The 20,914-nt window shown below is 36.1% G+C and overlaps 2 protein-coding genes across 2 annotated transcripts; one reads left to right on the top strand and one right to left on the bottom strand.

Annotated features, from left to right (window-relative positions):
• The first annotated feature begins 4,183 nt into the window (after positions 1–4,183).
• LOC131792566 (protein SPT2 homolog) lies at positions 4,184–11,038 on the top strand. Its single transcript, XM_059109976.2, has 6 exons — positions 4,184–4,322; positions 5,946–6,006; positions 6,776–6,893; positions 7,696–8,620; positions 9,225–9,299; positions 9,998–11,038. Exons 2-6 carry the CDS (start codon positions 5,947–5,949, stop codon positions 10,095–10,097), a joined length of 1,278 nt encoding a protein of 425 aa, XP_058965959.2. The 5' UTR covers positions 4,184–4,322; position 5,946; the 3' UTR covers positions 10,098–11,038.
• Positions 11,039–12,254: 1,216 nt separating this feature from the next.
• LOC131792562 (protein lin-7 homolog C-like) lies at positions 12,255–20,592 on the bottom strand. The gene is made up of 11 exons (XM_059109972.2): positions 20,531–20,592; positions 19,789–19,830; positions 19,606–19,682; positions 19,121–19,192; positions 16,030–16,095; positions 15,212–15,306; positions 14,685–14,733; positions 14,084–14,138; positions 13,949–13,984; positions 13,561–13,615; positions 12,255–12,620 (listed from the first exon to the last, which is right to left on the bottom strand). Coding segments are annotated over exons 1-11 (582 nt in total). The 5' UTR covers positions 20,565–20,592; the 3' UTR covers positions 12,255–12,619.
• Between the last annotated feature and the right edge of the window lie 322 nt (positions 20,593–20,914).

Genomic DNA, 20,914 nt, shown 5'->3' with positions numbered 1-20,914 from the left:
GTTCACTCGAGACTCTTTTATTTCATTCTTGCTTTAATTAATCCGATAGCCAGTGGTTAGGGGTAGAATTGCTTTAAGCGTGGAAAAGAAGGTGTGTTGATGACATTGCTTGTCGAACGATTATTGTGCAGTAATGGCTTCAAAGTGAAATTACACCGAGAAGTCATTACAGTTTCCCTTGCATAATAATCACAAATTAGAATGAGGCTTTATCATTTTCTCGCCTAATATGACTAGGCTTGTTGTTAGAGGTGGAAATTCGCACGAATTGATCAAAAAAATCTCTTTCACACAAAAAATTTGGAATACGACTCGTTCATTAAAGAAACAGAATTATTTTGATGCAAATCGTGTGAAAGAAATTTCCCACAAAATGTTCCATAGATTCTGAAAGCACCATTCTCGAAAAAATGTGAAAATCTAAAAGGAATATCACTGTTCAGTAAACAAATGATAAAATATTTTAGACCGCTATCATGTCCTGGTGTCGTAAAATCCGGCGTAAGGTGCATAAAAAGGTGTAAATTAATAACTTTAACGGGGAAAAAAAACAACAACACAACGGTTTTAAAAATTAAGTTTTTTTATAAGATCTTCAGCTCATTTCTAAGTGTAACCTGTAAGCGTGTCACAGCTCCTTAATCGTTACGTGACTTGAATGGGAAAATCATGCCCTAACAATGTTTTGACTAATATGACCGCTATTGATGCGCCAATAATTAAAAACGGTTGACCAGTACCTTATTCCTATTCTGAGAAGAGCGTACTTTATCAGAGCAATTTGGTGGGAAAAGAAACCCGCTAATTTTATGGACAGGGTAGTGTTTACTGCAACGCTAACGGGGGTTTTGGTGTAAGATAATAATCAGTTATATAAAGTACTACACATTCAAAAAAAATCAAAGGAAAAAAAATTACCATTCGGTTTATAACTCGCTAACTAAAGAATTGAATAGAGGAACAAAGTACAAAGAGATGAAAAACTATCGTGTTTTCACCTTTTTTTTGAGAAGAGCAGCTGAAATTTTGGATAATTTCAGTTTTCCATGGATGTTTGGCCCTTTTGAAATGAATATCTTTTTTTTTTTGTAAATTAAAAGCTTCGTTTACTGTTGTTAGACTTGAAGTTTGGTAAACGGAAACAGATGCAGTCAGTTACTTTGATGTGGTAAGATCACAAAGAAAGATCGAGTCTACAGAAGAAGATTTTTAAAATAGGAAATCTCTTAATCCAGATTAGTTAGACTTTAGAAACAAAACTCAAGCTTTTTAGCTTTGATATTTCTTTTCTCTATTTTGATGGAGCAGAATCATTGTCACTCATTCCGCAGTTGACTTAGTTATAGAAGAATTATGAAAGCAATGTGCGGGACCGATCTCCGGAATCATTGTAGTTTGGTCGATGCTGTCTTCTTTTCATAGACTTCGTTGGACACAAAAAAAATGAATAGAGAGAAAGCAGAAAGAAAGTGTATTTTATTCTTTACGCCAAAAACAAAGCGCGCAAATTAATCCTAAGCTCTGGCGGATATACTTTTTTCTCCGTTTTATCAAATGAATATTGAGTCATCGAACGAGGGAAACCCATGGAAATGCTGAAACTAAAGAGACTGTGTACTTTTCAGCCCGGTTTAAACCTCTTATATTTAGTTTTTTTTTTGTAAACAAATGAAACGAGTTCGAGCTTTCATTCACTTAAGTAATGAAACTCTTAAAAAACGTAGTGTTGTTTTTCGTAAAGTACCTTAAAAGAATCATCGCGTTTTGTTGTTACCTATGACTGCAGCTGGTACGATTCGGGAATAAATACGGACCACTGACTCAGGATAAAAATTTTGAAGATCTTCACAAAGGGTTTCTTGAAACATTTCCGCATTCAGAGCCATGATAACTTTCCTGAAACTGCGCACATGTAAACGCTCACAAAGCTCGGACGCATCGAAATTTCGATTGAGGATTTTCACTGTTGTTCAAGTCTCTCCATTGTAGGACAAAATTTCCCGTTGTTAAATCAAGTTTCTCTGATCATATCCTCGCAAGCCAGAAAGATTAGAGATGATGCTAAAACTAAGCCGGTTCTTTAGATAATGAGCTGAGTTTAATTGAACATGGGTAAAAGGCACAAAGGTCTTAAAAACAATGTTACGATGGATAATGAATGGAACATGCGAATAAGGATATAAATTGAATGATTTATGGTTCATAGCCTTTTCTTCTACTCAGTTCTGTTAACGGGGACTTTCTTTCTCGTTATCTCTTTTTGCGAATTACTGATCATCAATTTTCCCTATTCATCAGATAGTTTTAGCGCTATGAAAAGTCGTACTATGTTGTTTACAACTCTTTGGTTTTGCGTGGCTTTTCCCCAAAGTATTATTTTCCAAGTTATTATCTGGGAACTCGAGTTTATTAAAACATTTATGCAAATGTAATATTTGTTCCGAAAACATCTGTCATTGGGTTTAATGTGAGTTGGTATCCACTCACAAAACAACCAAACAAGTATTTGCCGGGCGTTAAATCTATGTCAAAAGAATGCTTGAAAGAAAAAAGCCTTCGCATGGCGCCGTTAACGCTAGCTTAGAAGAAAAGAGACAAACAAAGAGGTGTGAAGAAAGTGTTCGTTAGAAAATTAAGATTTCCTACTTTTTTCTATTCACGTGAATACGGCATTGTACGCGATCGGTAGGCAGCCTTCTTGAAGGCGTGTTTAACTCATTAATGGGCTACAGCTGTCTCCTTACAGGATAAACAGTCGTTAACTAAGATTTTCAGTAATTAAAGGTTCGATAAAAGCTCTCAATAACATTTTGGTAAAATACTTATCGCGGCCATGTGCGGCGAAACATCAAATAATTGCTTTGGTGATAAACCTTTCTTCCGTTAAGAAGAATGCCATTTTGAACACAATGATTTCAAAGAAAAGGATGAGTCCTAATGATTTCTTTGATCAAGAGAAAAACTGCCGAGTTAGTGACAGGTGAATGTTGTGCAAAGTTTACTCTTGGAATGCTTAAAGACATTTATAAAGTCAGTCCTCTTCGCTTCCCGTGAGTTTGGTCGTGTTCTACTTTTGCAAAAGCCTTAATTTATCTCTCGCTCCTGGGTAAAGTTGACAAACGCAGGATCATAAATAAACCAACACATCAAATTACATATATTTTGCTCGCTAAACTGATCTTAGCGGCAGCGACGACGTGTAAATTTCTATTGACCTCGTCGCTTAGCAAATCGAGATGGCTTCTAATGTAAGCTTACAACCTCGCCAGTAAATGTAAATTTCTGATAATTGGTTTTATAACCCTTTAAAAAATGTAGTGCGTAAACGAAACGATAAAGGATAAAGTCTCCAACGTCAGTTAAAAACTTTTTTTTTAACACAACAAACTACGCACTTTCTTCGGCTGTAAGTTCTGAGATTTCCTTCCAAGTCAGTGATGTTGTTAGAATGCCTTACGCTGCAAGAGTTTTTATCACGCTATTAGGTTGCTCACTAGCTCACTATTTTTATATATTGTTCGAAATAAAAAAGGAAATAGCGGAGGAAAGATCTGGACACAGAACAGTTTTGCCGATCGACTTTAAGTCTAACGAGAAGTGTTTGGGCTGGGAAGTTAAACTTAAATCTTCACAGGGTATCAAATTTTTGACAAACATCTTGTTATTCTACTACAATTTTTTTATCTCCATCCAAAAACGCATCTGTTCGCTTTGACAAGCTGTTTGGTCGTGTGCTAAGTCGAAATCTAAGTTCCTCTCTTTCATTCTTTTTTTCCTTGCGTCCCCGGAATACCTTGAACTTTAGAATTTTCTCTGTATCTATGAAGCTTCGAGGGTAAACACGATTTAATCATTTATTGGATTATATTTTGAAAATCAGCTTTAGTCTTGGATAGAGGTCAGAGTCTTAGACAAACTCTCCGGCCCTCCCAACAATTCAGCGGCATTGAAAGGAAGTGACCCGAGTTTTAAACTTCACATTAGATAAAAAACTTATCAAAACAAAATTGTTCTCATTACAATTTTTTCGCTCGGATGTTTCCTAATCATAACGGATAACGGATTTACGTTCCCGCCTAAGGTCAGAACAAGGTAAGCCTCGTCCTCGTGTGGGTCGCAAAGCGTATCGGGAATCGCACCCAAACCGAGTAAACTGGGGTCTAGTAAGTTAGCTGCTATACTTTGGCTTCTTCCTCTTTCAAGGTTATGTGGTTGGAAGCACCAATACTTAAATATTTTCTCAATCTGAACAACACAGACTACAAGGTGATATAAACAAGATAGATAAGAGCTGTAAACTGAAGGACTTCGGCAAAGAACAGGTAAGAGACATTGTAAGACAGGGTCTTACAATTTTCTGTTATTTTCCATATCATACTGGCATATCGTAAATTTCTCTACGAGTTCTTGTAATAAGGAATTTACACGTAGGCAATAGGACATCGATATTGTTTCCTAGAAGGGATGAGAAGAATATTAGCACTTTTAAAAGGTACCATATGTGGTCCATATTCCGTAAACTCTTATAACATTTTTACCAGTATGTCTACGTGTTTGATTTCGAAATTTCTCAAAAGAAATGATTTTAGCCAGAAAGTTAGAAGTGAGTCTCTTAATTGAAAATGCATCCCAAACAGATTTTTACATACTTGTATCATCCACTACTGGCTTTTCATTTTGTCTGCCAGTCGGGACATAAGAAATTGAATTATTATACAGAGTTAGTTTTGTGTTCCCAAGATTCTAATCGTTTCTGTCGAACGAAGGCAGTGCTAGAGTTTCACTTTTTTGATGCTGCTCCATTAAGTACAGTATAAAGTCAGGAAAATTTGTTATAAATTTAGATATGAAAATTAATGAGAGGGTTATGAAATAAGTAAACCCTTTCTGGCTTGCTGGTATGTCAGCTGATAATGTCCCTGGCTGAGAGATTGTCTGTAGAATTTCACATTTGCCCTAGAAGCTTTGCTTCTTGGCCAAATATCACGTTTTTTAATAATTTTTCCGCCACAGACATTATCAGGCAACATACCAGTTTATTTACTAAAGAACAGCCTCCTTCTACCAAATGTCAGCCAATAAACAACCAATAAACTACTCACATACAACTCTTAGGCTGTGGACAGGTTATGGACAGGTTGGCAGTTGTTTGTTACAAAAATTGAAATTGTACTTTATAGCAATATACCCTAGAATTGATGCCTACAACAAAACTTTGACCGTACACTATATTAGTTCTTAATAATTGGATTTACTCTGCAAACATTGAATCACTGTTAAGTGAATTGAACAGCTTCATTCCTGCTAGGATCTCTTGAAAGACAAAGCATGTCAAATTGTCTTGCAATGCTTAGCAAACCTTTATTTATACATTTAAGTAGATAACTTTTCCAATATAGAGGACAGTTTGAAAAACTAAACTTTTGGTAACTCTTGAAAGTGCTGGTGCTAAATTTGGCTGGAACTTGAAAGAATACATCTTCCCTTCCTATGTGGCATCTATGTCTGCTGAAGTTTGGATGATTAATAAGGCAATTTGATCATACTGTTACCAACAATTCACTGACAGATCATAGGCAGATTACTACCTGACAGCCAACAAGTGTAATGAAAACTGTTGGTTGTCAGTTGGTAGACTGTTGACTGACTGTTGGCTGACTGCTGGTTGATTGTTGGCTAACAGTTGGCCATTAGTTCCCAAACAGATTTTTACAGCAAGGTTTTTTTTTCACAATTACTCTCAGGTGATTGTTGGAAAAATTGAAAACAGACTCCCCAAAGTGATTGACATCAATCACTTACCTGGTTAAGTATTTAAAAGCACATGTTATGAAATATTTGTTTGTCTATGTTCACATTTCTCCCAACAGCTATAAGATGATCACTTATAGTAGTAGTTTTAACTTTGTGAGATTAACTTTGTGAATTATTTTCCTTCACTAAAGCATGGATTTCAAACAACTGATGAACTTGGCCTCTCAAAATAAAAGTCGTGCAGAAAAGCAGGTAGTACATAATATGAAATTTATTTTATGAGTAAAAATTAGTTTAGCTATATCAGTAACTCACTCAAAGAGATACACTGTGGTAGTTCTTTCATAGTGTGCACTATGAGGGAAAAAGGTGTATGAGCTAAATAGAACTGCAAAGCTCTTACCAGTTTTAGCATTTCAGACTTAATCATAGCAATAAGTAATGTACAGTAAGGGCAGGGAAAATTACTCTCATTTGCTTGTTGCTGTCCTTGTCTTAAAACATGTCTGTGGTTGGTCACCCAAGTGAGAGATGACCTGTAGACTGGAGGTCTTAGTTTCTCTAAGCCATCATTTCTGTGTTTATTTACTTTTTGTGTATTCATTGGCAATATTTACACAGGCTGGCCTGTTCAGCTTAAAGTTGGTGTAAATAGGGGCCTGTATAAACAATTTAGTCTAGACCACAGTGCACAGAAGCTACATTCCCTACTCTTTGCAAGAAGTGGCTGGGTTTTTGAATGTCCCCTGCTAACCAGTACAGAAAAGATGTAGGAGACAATGCCAATGTTTTATCATCCTTATCCAAGAATACTAAAATGTCTAACCAATTGCAGCCGTCATAGCAAAGGTAGCACATTCCCTGAGTGTTGGCTGGTCTGGGGCTTGAACCTTCAACCTTTTACACTGCAATCTGGTGCTCTACAATATAAGCTTACCAAGTGGTGGCTAACCATCTCTGTTACTTTGTGAAACATTCATTCACTAAATATTAATTCTATAAAACTGTATTGAATAAACAGAAAGACACAAAAGAAGTGATACCCAGGCATTCTAATGGTGGATCAAAGGAAGGTGTCTCACAAGCTGCTGTTCAAGCTTTTCTTGCAAAGAGAGAGATGGAGAAAAAAAAGAAGGCAGGTAGGAATGCTGATTGATACTGGCTTTAAAAAGTTCATTGAGTAACAGGGAACAAAACAACAAAATACCTTAGAGGTATTTGGGGTGTGAGGGTGAGGATAAACTATAAAGAAACCATGTTCCATCCTAGGGGAGTGGGATACACCCAAAGTTACTTTTCGTGACATAGTCCAGAATAATAGTTAGCAGTAGACTTCCGTCTCCTACTTCTTCTTTGTACTGGAAGGGGTTTACTCCACATTTAAGGTTTTAAACTGTATGATTTCAGGGTTTATTGAGATAAGCATTTTTGGTTAATATTTTTGGTTGGTTGGGTGAAAGAAGTGACTCTGACATCAAAAACAGTAGCATGAATTTTAATAGAAGTGTTTCACGGCAAGAAGAGCCGTATACTCAGTATGCTTAAGTTTGCTTTCTAATGTTACTTGATTCAGACAATCAACATACAACTTTTTGGGGTGTTAATTTGTTCTTGCAGATATGAATGAGACATACCTTCTTTTCTGATGACATTGTTTTGTTTTTTATAGAGGATAACTTGGTTTTATGGACTGAGTTGATAACTAAATTGGCAGCTGTAGAGACTTTCTAAAGCTGGTGTTTTGAGTAATAGCCCTTCCTTTGTCTTCTTATTCACCCTGACAACATTTGAAATGTCAGCTTTGAAACTCTTTACAGTGGCCAATTTACATCATCAACTGAGTTGATAGAACCAAATTATCTTGTTATACTCTCCTGGCAACACAGCACTACATTTTGTTTTAGAAACTTACCCCCTAAATTCATTTTTTTTTTTATTTAGCTGAAGAAGAGGCAGCAAGACGAGCAAGGATTGAGGAACGTTTAGCCCAGTCCCTAGGTGTTAAAAGAACAGAGTCTTCAAAAGTTACTAAGGGTGGAGTATCATCACAGGAAGGACAAAAAAAACCATTAAAGACAGATGTGATAAATGGAAAACAATCAAGTAGAATATTGAATGAAAAACAAAAAAACTCAGATCAAAGAGCATCTAAAAAGCTCCAGGCTTCATCTTCAAAGAACACTGATTGCGACAGAACTAGACTTTCTCAGGAAGCTGATGGCAAAAATGGTGTTACAAGGTCAAAGTCATCTTCTGCAAAGAAAGGTGCACCTCTTAGTTTTAAAGATTTACTGGCTGCTGCTGAGCGCAATAAGAATGGGAGTGCCCTTTTAAAATCATCAGTACAAAATGTTAGCAGTGCGAAGAAAAAGGAAAGTGACAAGGAAAGCAATCATGTCAAAAAGGAAAGTTTAGAAGACAAATTTACCAATCCAGCACAGGATAGGAGAACAAAGCACCCAAAAACAGTTCCAACTAGGGATTCTAAGACATCATCAAAACTGGCTACAAATGATAGCAGGGTCAAAGCTAAACCATCATCTTCAACACAGAGTTTGAGAATGAAAGAAAAGCAGGACTCAAAGCAATCTTTAGGGTTATTGAGCAGAAGTAAAGAGCATCTGGTCAGTAAAAAAAACTCTACAATTGCACCAATACCAAGTAACTCAAAACATATTAGTCCAAGTGTGGAAAGACAGTTAGTGAAAGAAAGACAACTTTACCGTCAAAAGGAAAGAATGCTGCTAAAAAGGAAAAGGAATCCTTATATGGATGAGATGGATGATTTCATTGATGATGAAGATGTCGATGACCCTGCTGATGTCTCTAAGTATATAAAGGAAATTTTTGGTTATGACAGATCAAGGTTTGTATCTCTTTTACAGACTGATTTACACCTTACCATCAGTATATATATTCTCCACTCTCTTGCAGTTATATTTCCTTTGGTACTGACCAGGAGAATTTCTTTAACTATCAAGAGCTACTTAAATTAGTTGATGATCATTTCCTTTATTCTTGTGACCTTCATGTGTCATTCAGAGATGGTAGAGTGAGGAGGAACTGGATGCTAGGGTTAAATTTCTTTTGATGTTTTAAAGAAAAAACAATTACAACAGACATTTGTATCGACTGACTAACGTTGTCATGGTGGCAGCATCTAGGGCATTCATGTCTATCACAAGTGATAGCTTTGCAACAGTGTCATCTAGAACATTAGCAGTCATAAGCGTGGTGGATCTGTATGTGACATATATTTTAGAAACAGGCAACTGCGGACAATCTAGTTTGCAGAATACAACTTTATTTTTATGAAAACTAACCAACTACCCTAAGATTTTTTTCATGAAGCCTTTCAGTGAATGATTATAAGTTATTGTACCAGTGCTCAGACAGTCTAATCAAAGACCCGCTATCCAAAAGTCTAGATATTCTAATTGTAACTTGTTTGAATGTAATCTTTCCCGCAGATTCAATGACGAAGATGATGATTTGTCTTGTATGGAAAGCAGTTATTCACAAATAGAAAAGGAAGAACATAAGAGGTAAACATAGGAGATTGTTGCAATCATAAACTCTCATCGTGGGAGTTATTGTTAATGTGATATTCCCTGATTAAAGAAGTTAAATTCTGGACACATTGTTAGGGGAAGGGCAGTATGGGAAAGAGTTGTTTTGGGAGGACAAGGGAACTGAGAGTTGTTGCTCCCACTGTATGCAGCTTTTGTTTTTTAGCTGCTGGTCTGTTTCTGGTTTAACCATCTTGTTACATCACTAGTTGTATTTAGGACTGTAAGCAAACCATGACTGCTATGGTGGGGAATGCAGAAAAGCAAAAAATCTAAGGAGAAGAAGAATATCTCCTTTCTTGGACATTTCTAAGCCATCCTCTGCAAAACAACAATGTGAAATCACCAATTTTGCGCAGTATAAGAATGGAGACCACTACAAAAATTTCTTTAAGTTTCCATTTTGAACTCAATGCTGCTCATGTACCATTTGCAAAATTCTTACAGAAAATTTAAATATTTTTTTTATCAACATCCTCTTCTAGGTTGTTGTCCTGACTGTTTAAGGTCCCTTATGTGTCTAGCCTCCCAGCACCTTTAAAATTGCATCTCTTTTTTTGCATCCTTTTTTTTCCTGAAGGCCATTTGACCTTTATCTTTGTTTGGTTGAATGATGCATCTTTCATGGGTTGTTAAAAATCTTATGTAAATGTTTCTGTTTCTTGTTTCACCAGTGCCAAGATAGCTCGCCTGGAAGATGAAATTGAGCAGTTGAAGGAATTGGCAGAGCTAAAGGAAATGAGAGATAAACTCAAGAAGAAATCTAAGAAATAAAATTAGTTGAAGAGTGTGGAAACTAGTTTTTTTGTCATTTTATTATGGCTAGGCAGACGAGAAGTCTAGTTACCAGGCAACTACAGAAAGACATAACTAAACTCTTCTGCAGACAAATTTTCTTTAGGAGGGATTGACAACTTTCTTCCCTACTGGTGTGTTAGACAAAGATACATTACTAGTCATTCTTACATGGGGAATGGTCTTCTTGATATGTGGCAATGTGTTGTTAACTGCTTGAAAAGTCTTGTGTTGGATTTTCTGGAAGTTTTCTATCAAGTTTTCAAACAGCATGAAATAATCACTGTTAAGTACAAACATCTTTCGAGAAGAACATATTTTCCCAAAAGAAGGAACTTTAATTTACATTAGAGCAAATTTTATTCAGAGAAATTGAAAAAGTTAAGAAGTCAGGAAAGGCGTGTTGCTCTCTTCAGAAGTGGAGGATAAAGTTCAGAATTTAATGACAAGATATTTTATCTAGTAGACTTTATTTAATTTTACTTACCTATACAGAGGATATCTTGAAATCCAGGAGTCTAAGATAGGTTACAAATATTGTAATTCAGGCTACCCAAAATAATGCCCTCAGTTATCAACATGTGTAGTTAACCTACAGATGCATTATTAGATAATCCACTAGTTGTCAAATTTCAAACAGCCAAAGTTAAATTAAACTTGACTTTGGTATTGATATCAGTGTGGTGTTGTTTTGGTTGGGAAAGCATGCTATGGTATTTAAAGGCCTTTTCTCAAGAGAGGTACAAAAGTACATAAATCTGGCCCCAGTTATTCAAAGGTTGGATAACACTATCCACTGGATAAATCTCTATCCGGTGGATAACACTAAACGTTTTCCTCTCACTTGTCTGCTGGATAGCGATTTATCCGTTGGATAGCATTATCCGCCCTATATACAACTAGGCCCTGTGTATTTAGCTTCTTGGGCCTTTCTGTAGGAGGTTTAAAAGAAGACACTCACTTTATTTCTTCAAGAAAACCTGTTTTAGCCTGTACAAAGGAAAGTGGCTGACAATGCCTAGTCTTCCACATTACATACAAATTAAATATTCACTGGTGAAATGTTTTTCTTTTATTATAATTTAGTTTTTCTTTTAATATTAGTTTGAAGGTTAATTGGTTGAGGCCTTCATAGGTTACTTCATGGAGCAATTCCTAAGAGGTGTTTTATCAACCGAGTTGACAGTGCAAACTCACCACCATGAAGAGTTTGTAAAGCTGGTGTTCCAAGCATTAACTCTTTTTCTGAGCACTCAGATTTATGCTACTGGCTCCTAAGGGAGCTTGTGGACCCAGTTTTTGGTGTCACTCCTATTGTTGTTTCACTGCACACTCTGTGGCTTTAAATGTCACAGTTAACCTGGGAGGTCTAGAGTCTCTAAAATACTCTAACACTTAATACAGTTACGGAAACAAAAACATGACCTTCAAAACATTTTATTTCATCATTTACTTGTGGTTGAGTTTTTGGCTGGAAAAGAACAACAGTGGTACCATGTTAATATGTTCACAAGTAGGCCTAAATAAATAGGTTGTAAATGGCCATATCACTAGGGCGGGGTCAAATTTCATGAGCTTAGGGCCATATTGAAAAAGGCATGGCATTCATACTAGCTGAAAATCTGTTCTCTTAACTGAACAACCAGAATAATGTAGATACGCAAACAGTAATTTTAGAAAATACTTGAAACTTCAGAGAATAAGCGTAACACCTTTGAGAATCTGCCATTAACTGCCACAGATGCATTTCAAGTGTATGGTAGCCTTCTCATGTGACATTGAGAAAACTCTTTATTTGAGATATACAGGCCTATTGGTTTCCTAGTGGTAGTGGCCATACTTACAGGGTGAAATGATAAAGGATGACAAAATGTGGCTGTTGGCTGTATGAAAGGGTGACCACATTAACAAGGAGTTATTAAACAAAAAATTATTGCTGTTTTTGCAGGGCCAGAGAAAAGTGGCTGTAATAACAAGGTGACTGTATTTAAACCAAAGTCACCATGAGGCAGGGTTCCACTGTAGTATGGTTTTGAAGATGTTGGTATAAACAGAACCCATAAGCTCCTTGATTAGATCAATCCACCTTCCCAATATAACTTAAGTTCTTAAAGAAAACAGAGAAGAAGACACAAATTTCAAAAATTGATTATAAGTTTACTGGTTTTGAATTACAAAGTTAGCAGTGTCCTTTGCCAACAATGCCTACAAAGTTGTTGATTACTAATATATAATTCAAGCAAAAGCCAGCACTAAATTTGCAAAATTTCTTGAGAAATTCTGTTTTGAAGTACAAATAATTCCACTAAAATACTAGGAGGATAAAAAGAAATAAAAACCGACAAATAAACTGTCTCTTCACAATGACAAAAATGCTTTGTAAATGAAAACACTGTTAAGAGTATTGGAGTACATGGCTGTCATGTACAATGCTATCTGTTCCTCGAGTTGGTCAGACTAACTCTTGCTTCAAGGAATTTTAACATCTCCACCCTCACAAATCTGAAACAGAAAATGGCAAAGTATTCAAAACAAAGGTGTTTTGACTTCATTTCATGCAGTTAATTTGTAAGAAAAATGACAAACAAGACTGCAAGTTGTAAAGCACAACTCAGCAAGTGGAATACTTAGGTCTAAGTGATTGCAAAGGACATGAAGTTGACATAGCTGGAAAATCTGCCATTGTGAATTTAAAACAATACTTCATACATGAAACCTCCACTAGATAAAAAGTAAATTTAGCATTGAATGATCCTTTGCATTCCCTAAAATATTTTATGGGTTGCCATGACAATATGTCAGCCTATACCCATGTCTCCTTTTACCTAATGCTATACAATGTGTGTGACAAGTTTTGTCCAGACTCCATGCAGGAGTGATAGTTCCTGAAATCATTTCAGCCAAACGTTTTCAGCTCTTGATAGACATCAAGGAATATTCAGTAAATTATTTTAGGAAGACCCAACTCATGAAGAAAAAAAGGAACCCATAGTTTAAAACACACAAACATAGCAGTGCTCTTAGAAGAATTAATGGAAAACTGAGGGCTCTAGTCTCAGAAATATGAGGTACCTGGCTCTAAGCCATTTAACTCTCATGATCTAATTGTTAATTCTCCCCTCTAGCTGCTACACATTTCCTTGCTAATTGGTAACCAAAATTTTGTGAGATCACAAGTCCTACCTGAAAAGTTTGAGCATTCTCATTACCTTTTTGCTAGATAATGTATGAATATTATAGGGAGAAGTTGTATGTTGATCACTTCTGGGAATTAAGAGTTACAAGTGTTCATGAATGCAGAGTTAAAAATTTTTAAGATTGCTTAGAGACAAAACTTAGTTTTAAGTAGCACAAAAGCCTGACCAAAACACAGTGTTTATAGACCTTTCAATTTTTAAAGACAGGTTTAAAATAAGGTGCATCATCTAATTTGATTACTAACCAGCGCCTACGAGACCCACGCTGTCTATCAAATTTGGCCTCCATTTCCTCCAGCACTGAAAAACCAAATTAATCACAAGAGTTTCACTTGAATACATTATTCACTAGCTTCAAAGATGAAATCACTCATACACATTTGAGGGGGAAACTTCAACACACTTAAAAAGTTACAACAGGGCTATACAATCCTGTGTTTGTTGTCATCCTAGAAAGTATCATAGACTTGGAATCAATTTAGTTGACCTAACGAGTTAGTTTCTGTTTAATTTTGCTCTTGGTTGTTGTCTTTGAAACCAGTTCTATTTCATAGTTGCTACATTCACAAATGAAGCAAAGACAACAAAAAAAAATTTTTTCCAAACCAAAATGATGACTGAAAAAATACTCACGTTTTGGTGTATACTTCACAACTAGACGGACACTTCCTATGGAACAATGGAAAAAAAAATTTATTTACATCAAAAGAATGCTTTCATTTGCTTTCACTCTTCAAGCTTTTTGTGCCAGAGTTTTATTCAACCTACCTTCAGCTGCTTTCAAAAGGTCAACAGCTTTCTCATGATTTTCTCCTTCAACACTCTGAAAAATAATGAAGTTAAGTCAAGCTCATTAATCCAGTGCCAATATATAAATTCCATGTCAACTTTTGGCTAAAGATAGATTGTGATCTCTGATTCATGAATCATCTCATATACTAATGTGCAAAATATAACAGTGAATGGATTAACAAACCCCAATAAATCATCTTACTAACTTGCTTATTGAGCAAGGTTTTAAACAATGACAATGGTGAAGGAAAAAAACGACAAGGACGGCAATAACTATCTATTTCATCCAAGAGAGGTACCCCCAAGATTGCATTAGAAATTCTCCTTACTGTCTGCCATTTAAGTTCAGAGAATTGGGTATTGGATCAACTTATAATCCCCTGATTGATATTTTTCTTCTTCTCATCACTTGCCTGCTGGATATTGTATCAATTTTGTAACGAGAAATTCTGTCTAGGTCACTCATGCCAGTTAGAGGATTAAATATCAATACTGAATTTCCAGTGACTCACTTCCACTCGACAGGTTATAAAAGAAAGGCTTTTGGTAGTAACAAACAATCGAAAAATTTTCTCACCACTCCATTGACTGAGAGCAACTGATCCCCACGCTTCAAGCCACCATTCCTACAATGATATAACAAGAATTATCTCTCTTTAAATTCTATTAGGTGTACCTTGTTTGGGATGGGAACATTGAGAGTGGAGGGAAAACAGGTAACCAAACCAAGAGTATTTCAACAATTTAAAACAACCCAGTTTGAAAATTTCAACCCAGTTTAAAAAATTTTAACCTAGTTTAGAAATTTTAAGCTAGTTTGAAAAAAATTAAACTGGTTCAAAAAAAATGAAACCAAAAAAATAATATGAACCATAACAAATGCAAAGAGATGGAATTATTCATACCAAACAACCCTCAATTTGTCTATCTATTCTGATAAAGGGCTGATGCTCAAAACGTCAGTTAAGAAACTCTTTACTCTGCCTACTTCATATCAACTCAGTTGTTGACCAAATGATCTAGAAACACCCCCCAACCCAGCACCACGAGTTGACAAGTTGAACACTTCCCAATCAAGAGGGTTTTAAGAAGTTATCAACACACCTGTCAGCCACACCACCTGGGATAATACGAGAGATATAAATGGGAGAATTCTGTTCTCTCCCACCCATCACATTAAAGCCAAGCCCTTCTTCATTCTGAAAGGAAACATGCAGCATCAACAGAACATTACTATAAAATATTATATAATAAACTCAGTTATGCACGCATTCTGATGATGTCATTATTTAAACTTTTTTTAATTCTTTATTATATAAAACAAATAGATTCCAAGTTGCCATGTGTCTGTTCAGTAATAGACCACAGAGGACATCAAAATGTGGTAAGAACATCAGTGACACACTCAGCTGCGCCTCATGTGCCACTTTTTAGTTCTTACCACATTTTGACATCCTCTGCGATCTATTACTGAACAGATGCATGGCAACTTGGAATCTATTTGTTAATTGGAATACAAATAAACATGTCAGTTGGATATTGAAAAGGTGGAAATACTTCTGAATTCACCAAATTACAATCATGCCATTGAGCACAGGAAGATCTTGCTGAACCAAAACCACAGATGAAATATTTTCCTTGTAACCTTACAATTTAGGCTTCTTAACCCTTTACACCCTAACATCAGTCTGCAAGTTCTCCATACTGTTCTCTATACATCTCCCATGGTAGTCAGAAGGAGAATTTGACTAACAATCAAGAGCTTTTTGGGTTTTAATCATTTCCTTTATTCTCATGACCTTAATGTTTGATTAAAGAGTGGTACTGTTGGGAGAAATTTGATGCTTATTACTCTCAGAGGTTAAAGGGTTAAATAATTTCTATTGTATTACTGTTACATTTATTGTAATGTTTCTGCTTACCTTGGGAAGTTCAACCACACGGGGATGTGCGTGACCTTCACTTGCAGCAAAAGCAGCAATCGTGGCCTACAAATAAACACCACTGCATTCAAAATTTGCTAAGAAGAAGTTTGATAAAGTTGACAACAGAAAATATGTTGACAAAATGTTGAAGTGAAGGATTTAATCATGTGATTGTATGAAAAAAAAAACTAATATATACTTCACAATAATTCATAAGTTATTATGTGAGTCCTCATGCTGAAATGAACTTAAAATGCCAAAACAGCTAACATCCCGATGGTATTTTCAATTTTTTAGTAAAGTTGACCACAACAGTTTCACTTCTTCTAACATGTTCTCTTACATACTTTATACATACATATACTTTATTTATGCTCGAAATTTACAGTGTAGCTGTAGAGCTAATTTCTTCGAGAAAATAAGCTAAAATAAAACAAAATATGCTATATTACAATTCCAATATTATTTATAAACCATATACAACATTATGCATGCAGAGAGACATATAACTTGTAGATCTACTGTAGAAAAGCTTCATATCTGAGAATCTCCTGCTTGAATTCTTGAAAATTTAATGTTTTGTAAGTGTCTGGGAGAGAGTTCCATATTTTGCTAGCTAAGTATGAAAAGAATGCAGACCATAAGTCTTTGTTTTTGGGTTGGGAAGATTTCTGCACAAATTGTAGGATGAAGAGCATATGGTGAACATATCTTTTAAATAACCCGGATAATTTGTAAAGAGCAGACTCTAATATAACGCGATCATGAAGTTCTGGAGGCGTCTGATGAACAGAGATTTTACGTTAACTTTGCTCGGTAAAATGTCATAAGGAGAGCTGTAGTCCTGTAGTATAAACCTAAAAATGCACTTATTTAGATTATCTACTTTGTCGGCATTGCACATACCACAGAAATGCCAAACAGAAGAACAGCAGTAAAATGCGGCAAAATAAAGGCTTTATAAAGCTTCAATAGCATCTCCTTATTAATAAGTTTCCGAAATCTAAGCATTACATTAAATTGATTATTTATTTTCTTACAGATAACTGATATGTGATTATCAAAAGAGAGCCTATTATCTACTGTCATCCCAAATATATCTATTGACTTATTTACTGGGAAACAAAAATTGTGCTCAGTTTCTCCCAGGATTAGAGCTTGGTGCTTTTTCTTGTTAACAATCATACCATTAGACATAGTTTGAAGCTACACTGGTTTGCAGATTTAATGAATGTAACCGAAGAAGTTACAATTCATAGACCCAACGTTTCGACACTCCTGTCTAGTGCCTTCATCAGGGGTGATCTAAACGCTGCAACAAGAGGTCCTTTTATATGATCACTAATTAGCGGTCTTTTTTCTGACGAGGTGTAAATAGGCGTCAGGAAGCAGACCGCCATCGTCACGATTTAAAGGAGCGTGGGCGGAGTTAATGTGCCAAGCCTCCAAACAAAGGCGCTGGTGGTAACGCCGATTAGTAGTGATAATTTTAGAATTATCCCACCCAATTGTATGGTTGGTTAGGCAAGTATGCTCCGATAAAGCTGAATTTTCCTTTTTGCAAAGAAAAACCGCTTTTTGGTGCTCTTTTAACCGTGTACCAAACTGGCGTTTGGTCTGTCCGATGTATTTGTTATCACAGTCATTGCAAGGAATAGAATAAATGGCGTTGGTTCGTTGTTCTTTCGTGACAGGATCCTTAGGTTTGGCGAAAATATGCCCCAAAGTCTGAAAAGGTTTTTGAGCAACTTTAACGTTGTGGCTATTCAAAATTCTCTTGATGGGTTCAGTAACACCCTGTATGTAAGGAATAACAGCAAAACCAGTCGCTGGTTCCCTTTCATCAAGAGCGTTACTATTTGTAACTGGTTTTTGGCAGTTACGGAGAAAAGTTTTTGTATAGCCATTTGCCTTTAGGACATTAGAAACATATTTCCTCTCCTCAGCCTTCGAATCGAGTGATGATGGTAGACAATCAGCCCTCCTAAGTAAAGTTTTGGCTACAGACTTTTTATGGCAAATAGGATGGTGAGAATCGAAAGCGAGGTATTTGTCGGTGTGGGTGGGTTTACGATAGACACTTGTCTCTAAATTACCCTGAACCCCTCTAGACACATTTAAATCAAGAAAGGGCAAATGTCTATCCTTTTCACGTTCAAGGGTGAATTGGATCGACGGCTCTACTGAATTCAAATGCGACAAGAGGCGCTCCGCTTCATTTCCGGATACCGCAGAAATAACATCATCGACATATCGTTTCCAGAAAAAGGGTTTAACCGGTGAAGTGGCTAAGGCCCTTTGTTCCACGTCTTCCATTACCATGTTAGCAATGACAGCAGAAACAGGCGAACCCATAGCTGTACCAAAAACTTGTTGATAGTATGTGCCGTTATATGTAAATTGCGTGGTTTTGAGGCAAAAAGACAGCAGATGAATAATATCCTCCACAGGCAAAGAAGTTCTTTGTCCTAGGGAAGCATCTTCTCTGAGTCTTTCCTCCGCAACCTTAACGGCAAGATCAACTGGGATTTTAGTGAAGAGCGAAACAACGTCGAAAGATACTAATTCTTCACAAGCGTCAAGAGTTTTATCTCTTAATCTCTTTTATCTCTTAATCTCTTTTATCTCTTAATCATACCAAGATCAACTGGGATTTTAGTGAAGAGCGAAACAACGTCGAAAGATACTAATTCTTCACAAGCGTCAAGAGTTTTATCTCTCAATCATACCATTGTTTTTATACCACTGATTTGTGACATTAACTTCTTGACAAATGCATTCTTCCAGTGCAAGTGGTCTAGGTTAGATGAATAAATCTGATGGTTGTCTGCATATGCATTTAGTTTTGCAAACAGGTAAGAAGAAGAAGTTTTGCAGACAAGTAAGGTAAGAAGAAGAGAAAAGCTTATCAGCAAGAGGGTAATATGTTGCTCTATCACTTAATTCTCCTAACTAATTCACAAGGAACTGTATGGCAGTAAGAAGTGAGAAATATTCATTGGAGTTTGGGACCTGAAAGGTTGAATAGCTAAGGTTGGGAAGAGAACTCAAGGTAATTAAAAAAAAAAGATGTAGCATGTTTAATCACCTTAGCTGTGGCCTGAGCTCTCACTTCAGGATTGCCTTGGATGTCAACAGTCTCATAAACATGTTCATACACCTGAAAACACAATAAAGGAAGGTAAATTGTCATTGAAATAGTATATGTCTATACATGCTTATTGGAAACTGCCTTATCAGGAGTTGAATTTCAACATGACATGGCCTGCTGCTAACACTTGCTAAATTCTTGGGAACAAAAGATTTTACCACAATGGGAGGTAATATTGCAATCTAACTGGCCAATTTGCCATTGCCAATTAAGGTACAGAGCTGCTCACATTTATGTGTTACACTATGGTTGTGCACTGAAAGAATCCTTTTATTTGACATCTATATTGCCGTAAAAAAAAAATCAGCAGTGGTTTAGCATGGTCTGTACTCTTATCAACAACAACATTCATTACCACAGCAGTCAAAATTTTTTGTGGACTCACTTAGCTGAGCATAGTGAGTCCACAACATTTGGCTTACCTCACGGATGGCATTACAAAATTCACTCTGAAGAACTTTTTGCAAAGCTTCAAGTTTCTTTGGAGGAATATCACCACCTGGAAAACAATGATTTTAGTAACAGAGTAAATAGTATTACACACCATAACACATGTTTTACCACTATCAACAAAGCTGGTATTTACAAATAAAAATGTTACTTACTAGAGCGTAGCTTTTCAATCAGCTCAATGGCACGATTAACATCTACAGTTAGAAAAAAGAGCTCTTTAATTGGTTTTAAAACTTTTCTCAGCATAGATTGACACATGCTACATCATGGTTTTCCTTAAAATCATACAAGACCTGAAAAATTTACAGTTGACTAAATTGCGAATCTCTGCCCTGTAATATTTAGGCCTTAAAGAAAAACTAGTACAATTACGACGAAATTGCCTCCCCATATGATCAATTCATAAGGACTTTTCTATCGTGGGAAATACGCTCCACACCCATTTTAATGAACGATAGGCCAGTATAGACACAACCTATCAAAATATCTCAACTATACAGGCAAGCTCGTGACGTAAGGGCATACTAAGGACGACAATCCAGAGATGTTTTCAACAATAACAACACAAAGATTTCGAATTTTAGAGCGTTTTTCTCCTTAACGAAGCATAGAGTGAACCGCATTGGGATACATCATGGAAAAAGTACATTTTCTACTTATTCAAGTAAATCTAATCCCTCCAAATATAGTCGAAACACAAACCTCACGACTGCTATTGAAGTTATGAAATCGAAGGTTATAATAAGGCGAGCAAAATAAATTAACCGAATGTGTATTAAGATGGCATTCGATCTCAGTGCATAATACAGTTGCTCAAGCAAGATTCTGTTAAGTCAAGTCATCGTCTGAAATTGAAAATAGTTTTGCGTTAAGAAGTGTTCAAGAAATATTTACCTCGAGCTAACGTTAGAGGTTCATGAGCAGCCATCTTGAACGCGTCCTAATCTCGCGGTCACATGACATTTAAGGAAAATACTGAGTTTTAGTCTTCCTCGAGCAGTTGTCTCGTACAAAGAAAACTTCGATTTGAAAATAAGGGAACTGACATTGTTACTTTTACTTGGAAAACATTAAACAATACCTGGGTTCGAAATCTGTCTAAGGGTGGTACGAAACTACTAACTTCTTTGAGGAATAGGTAATTGAAAAAAAAAGCCGTAGAAAATCACGGTAACAGCTAAAAACTAAACTGCTAAAACAGAAAATTGCTTTCATCGATTTAAGATGTATATATTCGTACAGGAGGCTAAGAAAACATATCGTGCTGCTTAAATAAAC

The sequence above is a fragment of the Pocillopora verrucosa genome, chromosome 8 (genome assembly GCF_036669915.1).
Source record: "Pocillopora verrucosa isolate sample1 chromosome 8, ASM3666991v2, whole genome shotgun sequence".
Lineage (NCBI taxonomy): Eukaryota > Metazoa > Cnidaria > Anthozoa > Scleractinia > Pocilloporidae > Pocillopora > Pocillopora verrucosa.
Note: the sequence above shows the minus strand (reverse complement) of the source record. Positions and strands in the feature narration are given on the sequence as shown.

Bases quoted from the DNA above. Each gene is read 5' to 3' on its own strand.
- LOC131792562 (XM_059109972.2), bottom strand. From the start codon at position 20,564: ATGGCTGCTCATGAACCTCTAACGTTAGCTCGAG. The intron at 19,831-20,530 runs GTAAATATTTCT...TTCTAACTGTAG, and splicing joins ACCTCTAACGTTAGCTCGAG to ATGTTAATCGTGCCATTGAG. The intron at 15,307-16,029 runs GTAAGCAGAAAC...GTTTCCTTTCAG, and splicing joins GTGTGGTTGAACTTCCCAAG to AATGAAGAAGGGCTTGGCTT.
- LOC131792566 (XM_059109976.2), top strand. From the start codon at position 5,947: ATGGATTTCAAACAACTGATGAACTTGGCCTCTCAAAATAAAAGTCGT. The intron at 6,007-6,775 runs GTAGTACATAAT...TTGAATAAACAG, and splicing joins AAAGTCGTGCAGAAAAGCAG to AAAGACACAAAAGAAGTGAT. The intron at 8,621-9,224 runs GTTTGTATCTCT...TCTTTCCCGCAG, and splicing joins TTTGGTTATGACAGATCAAG to ATTCAATGACGAAGATGATG.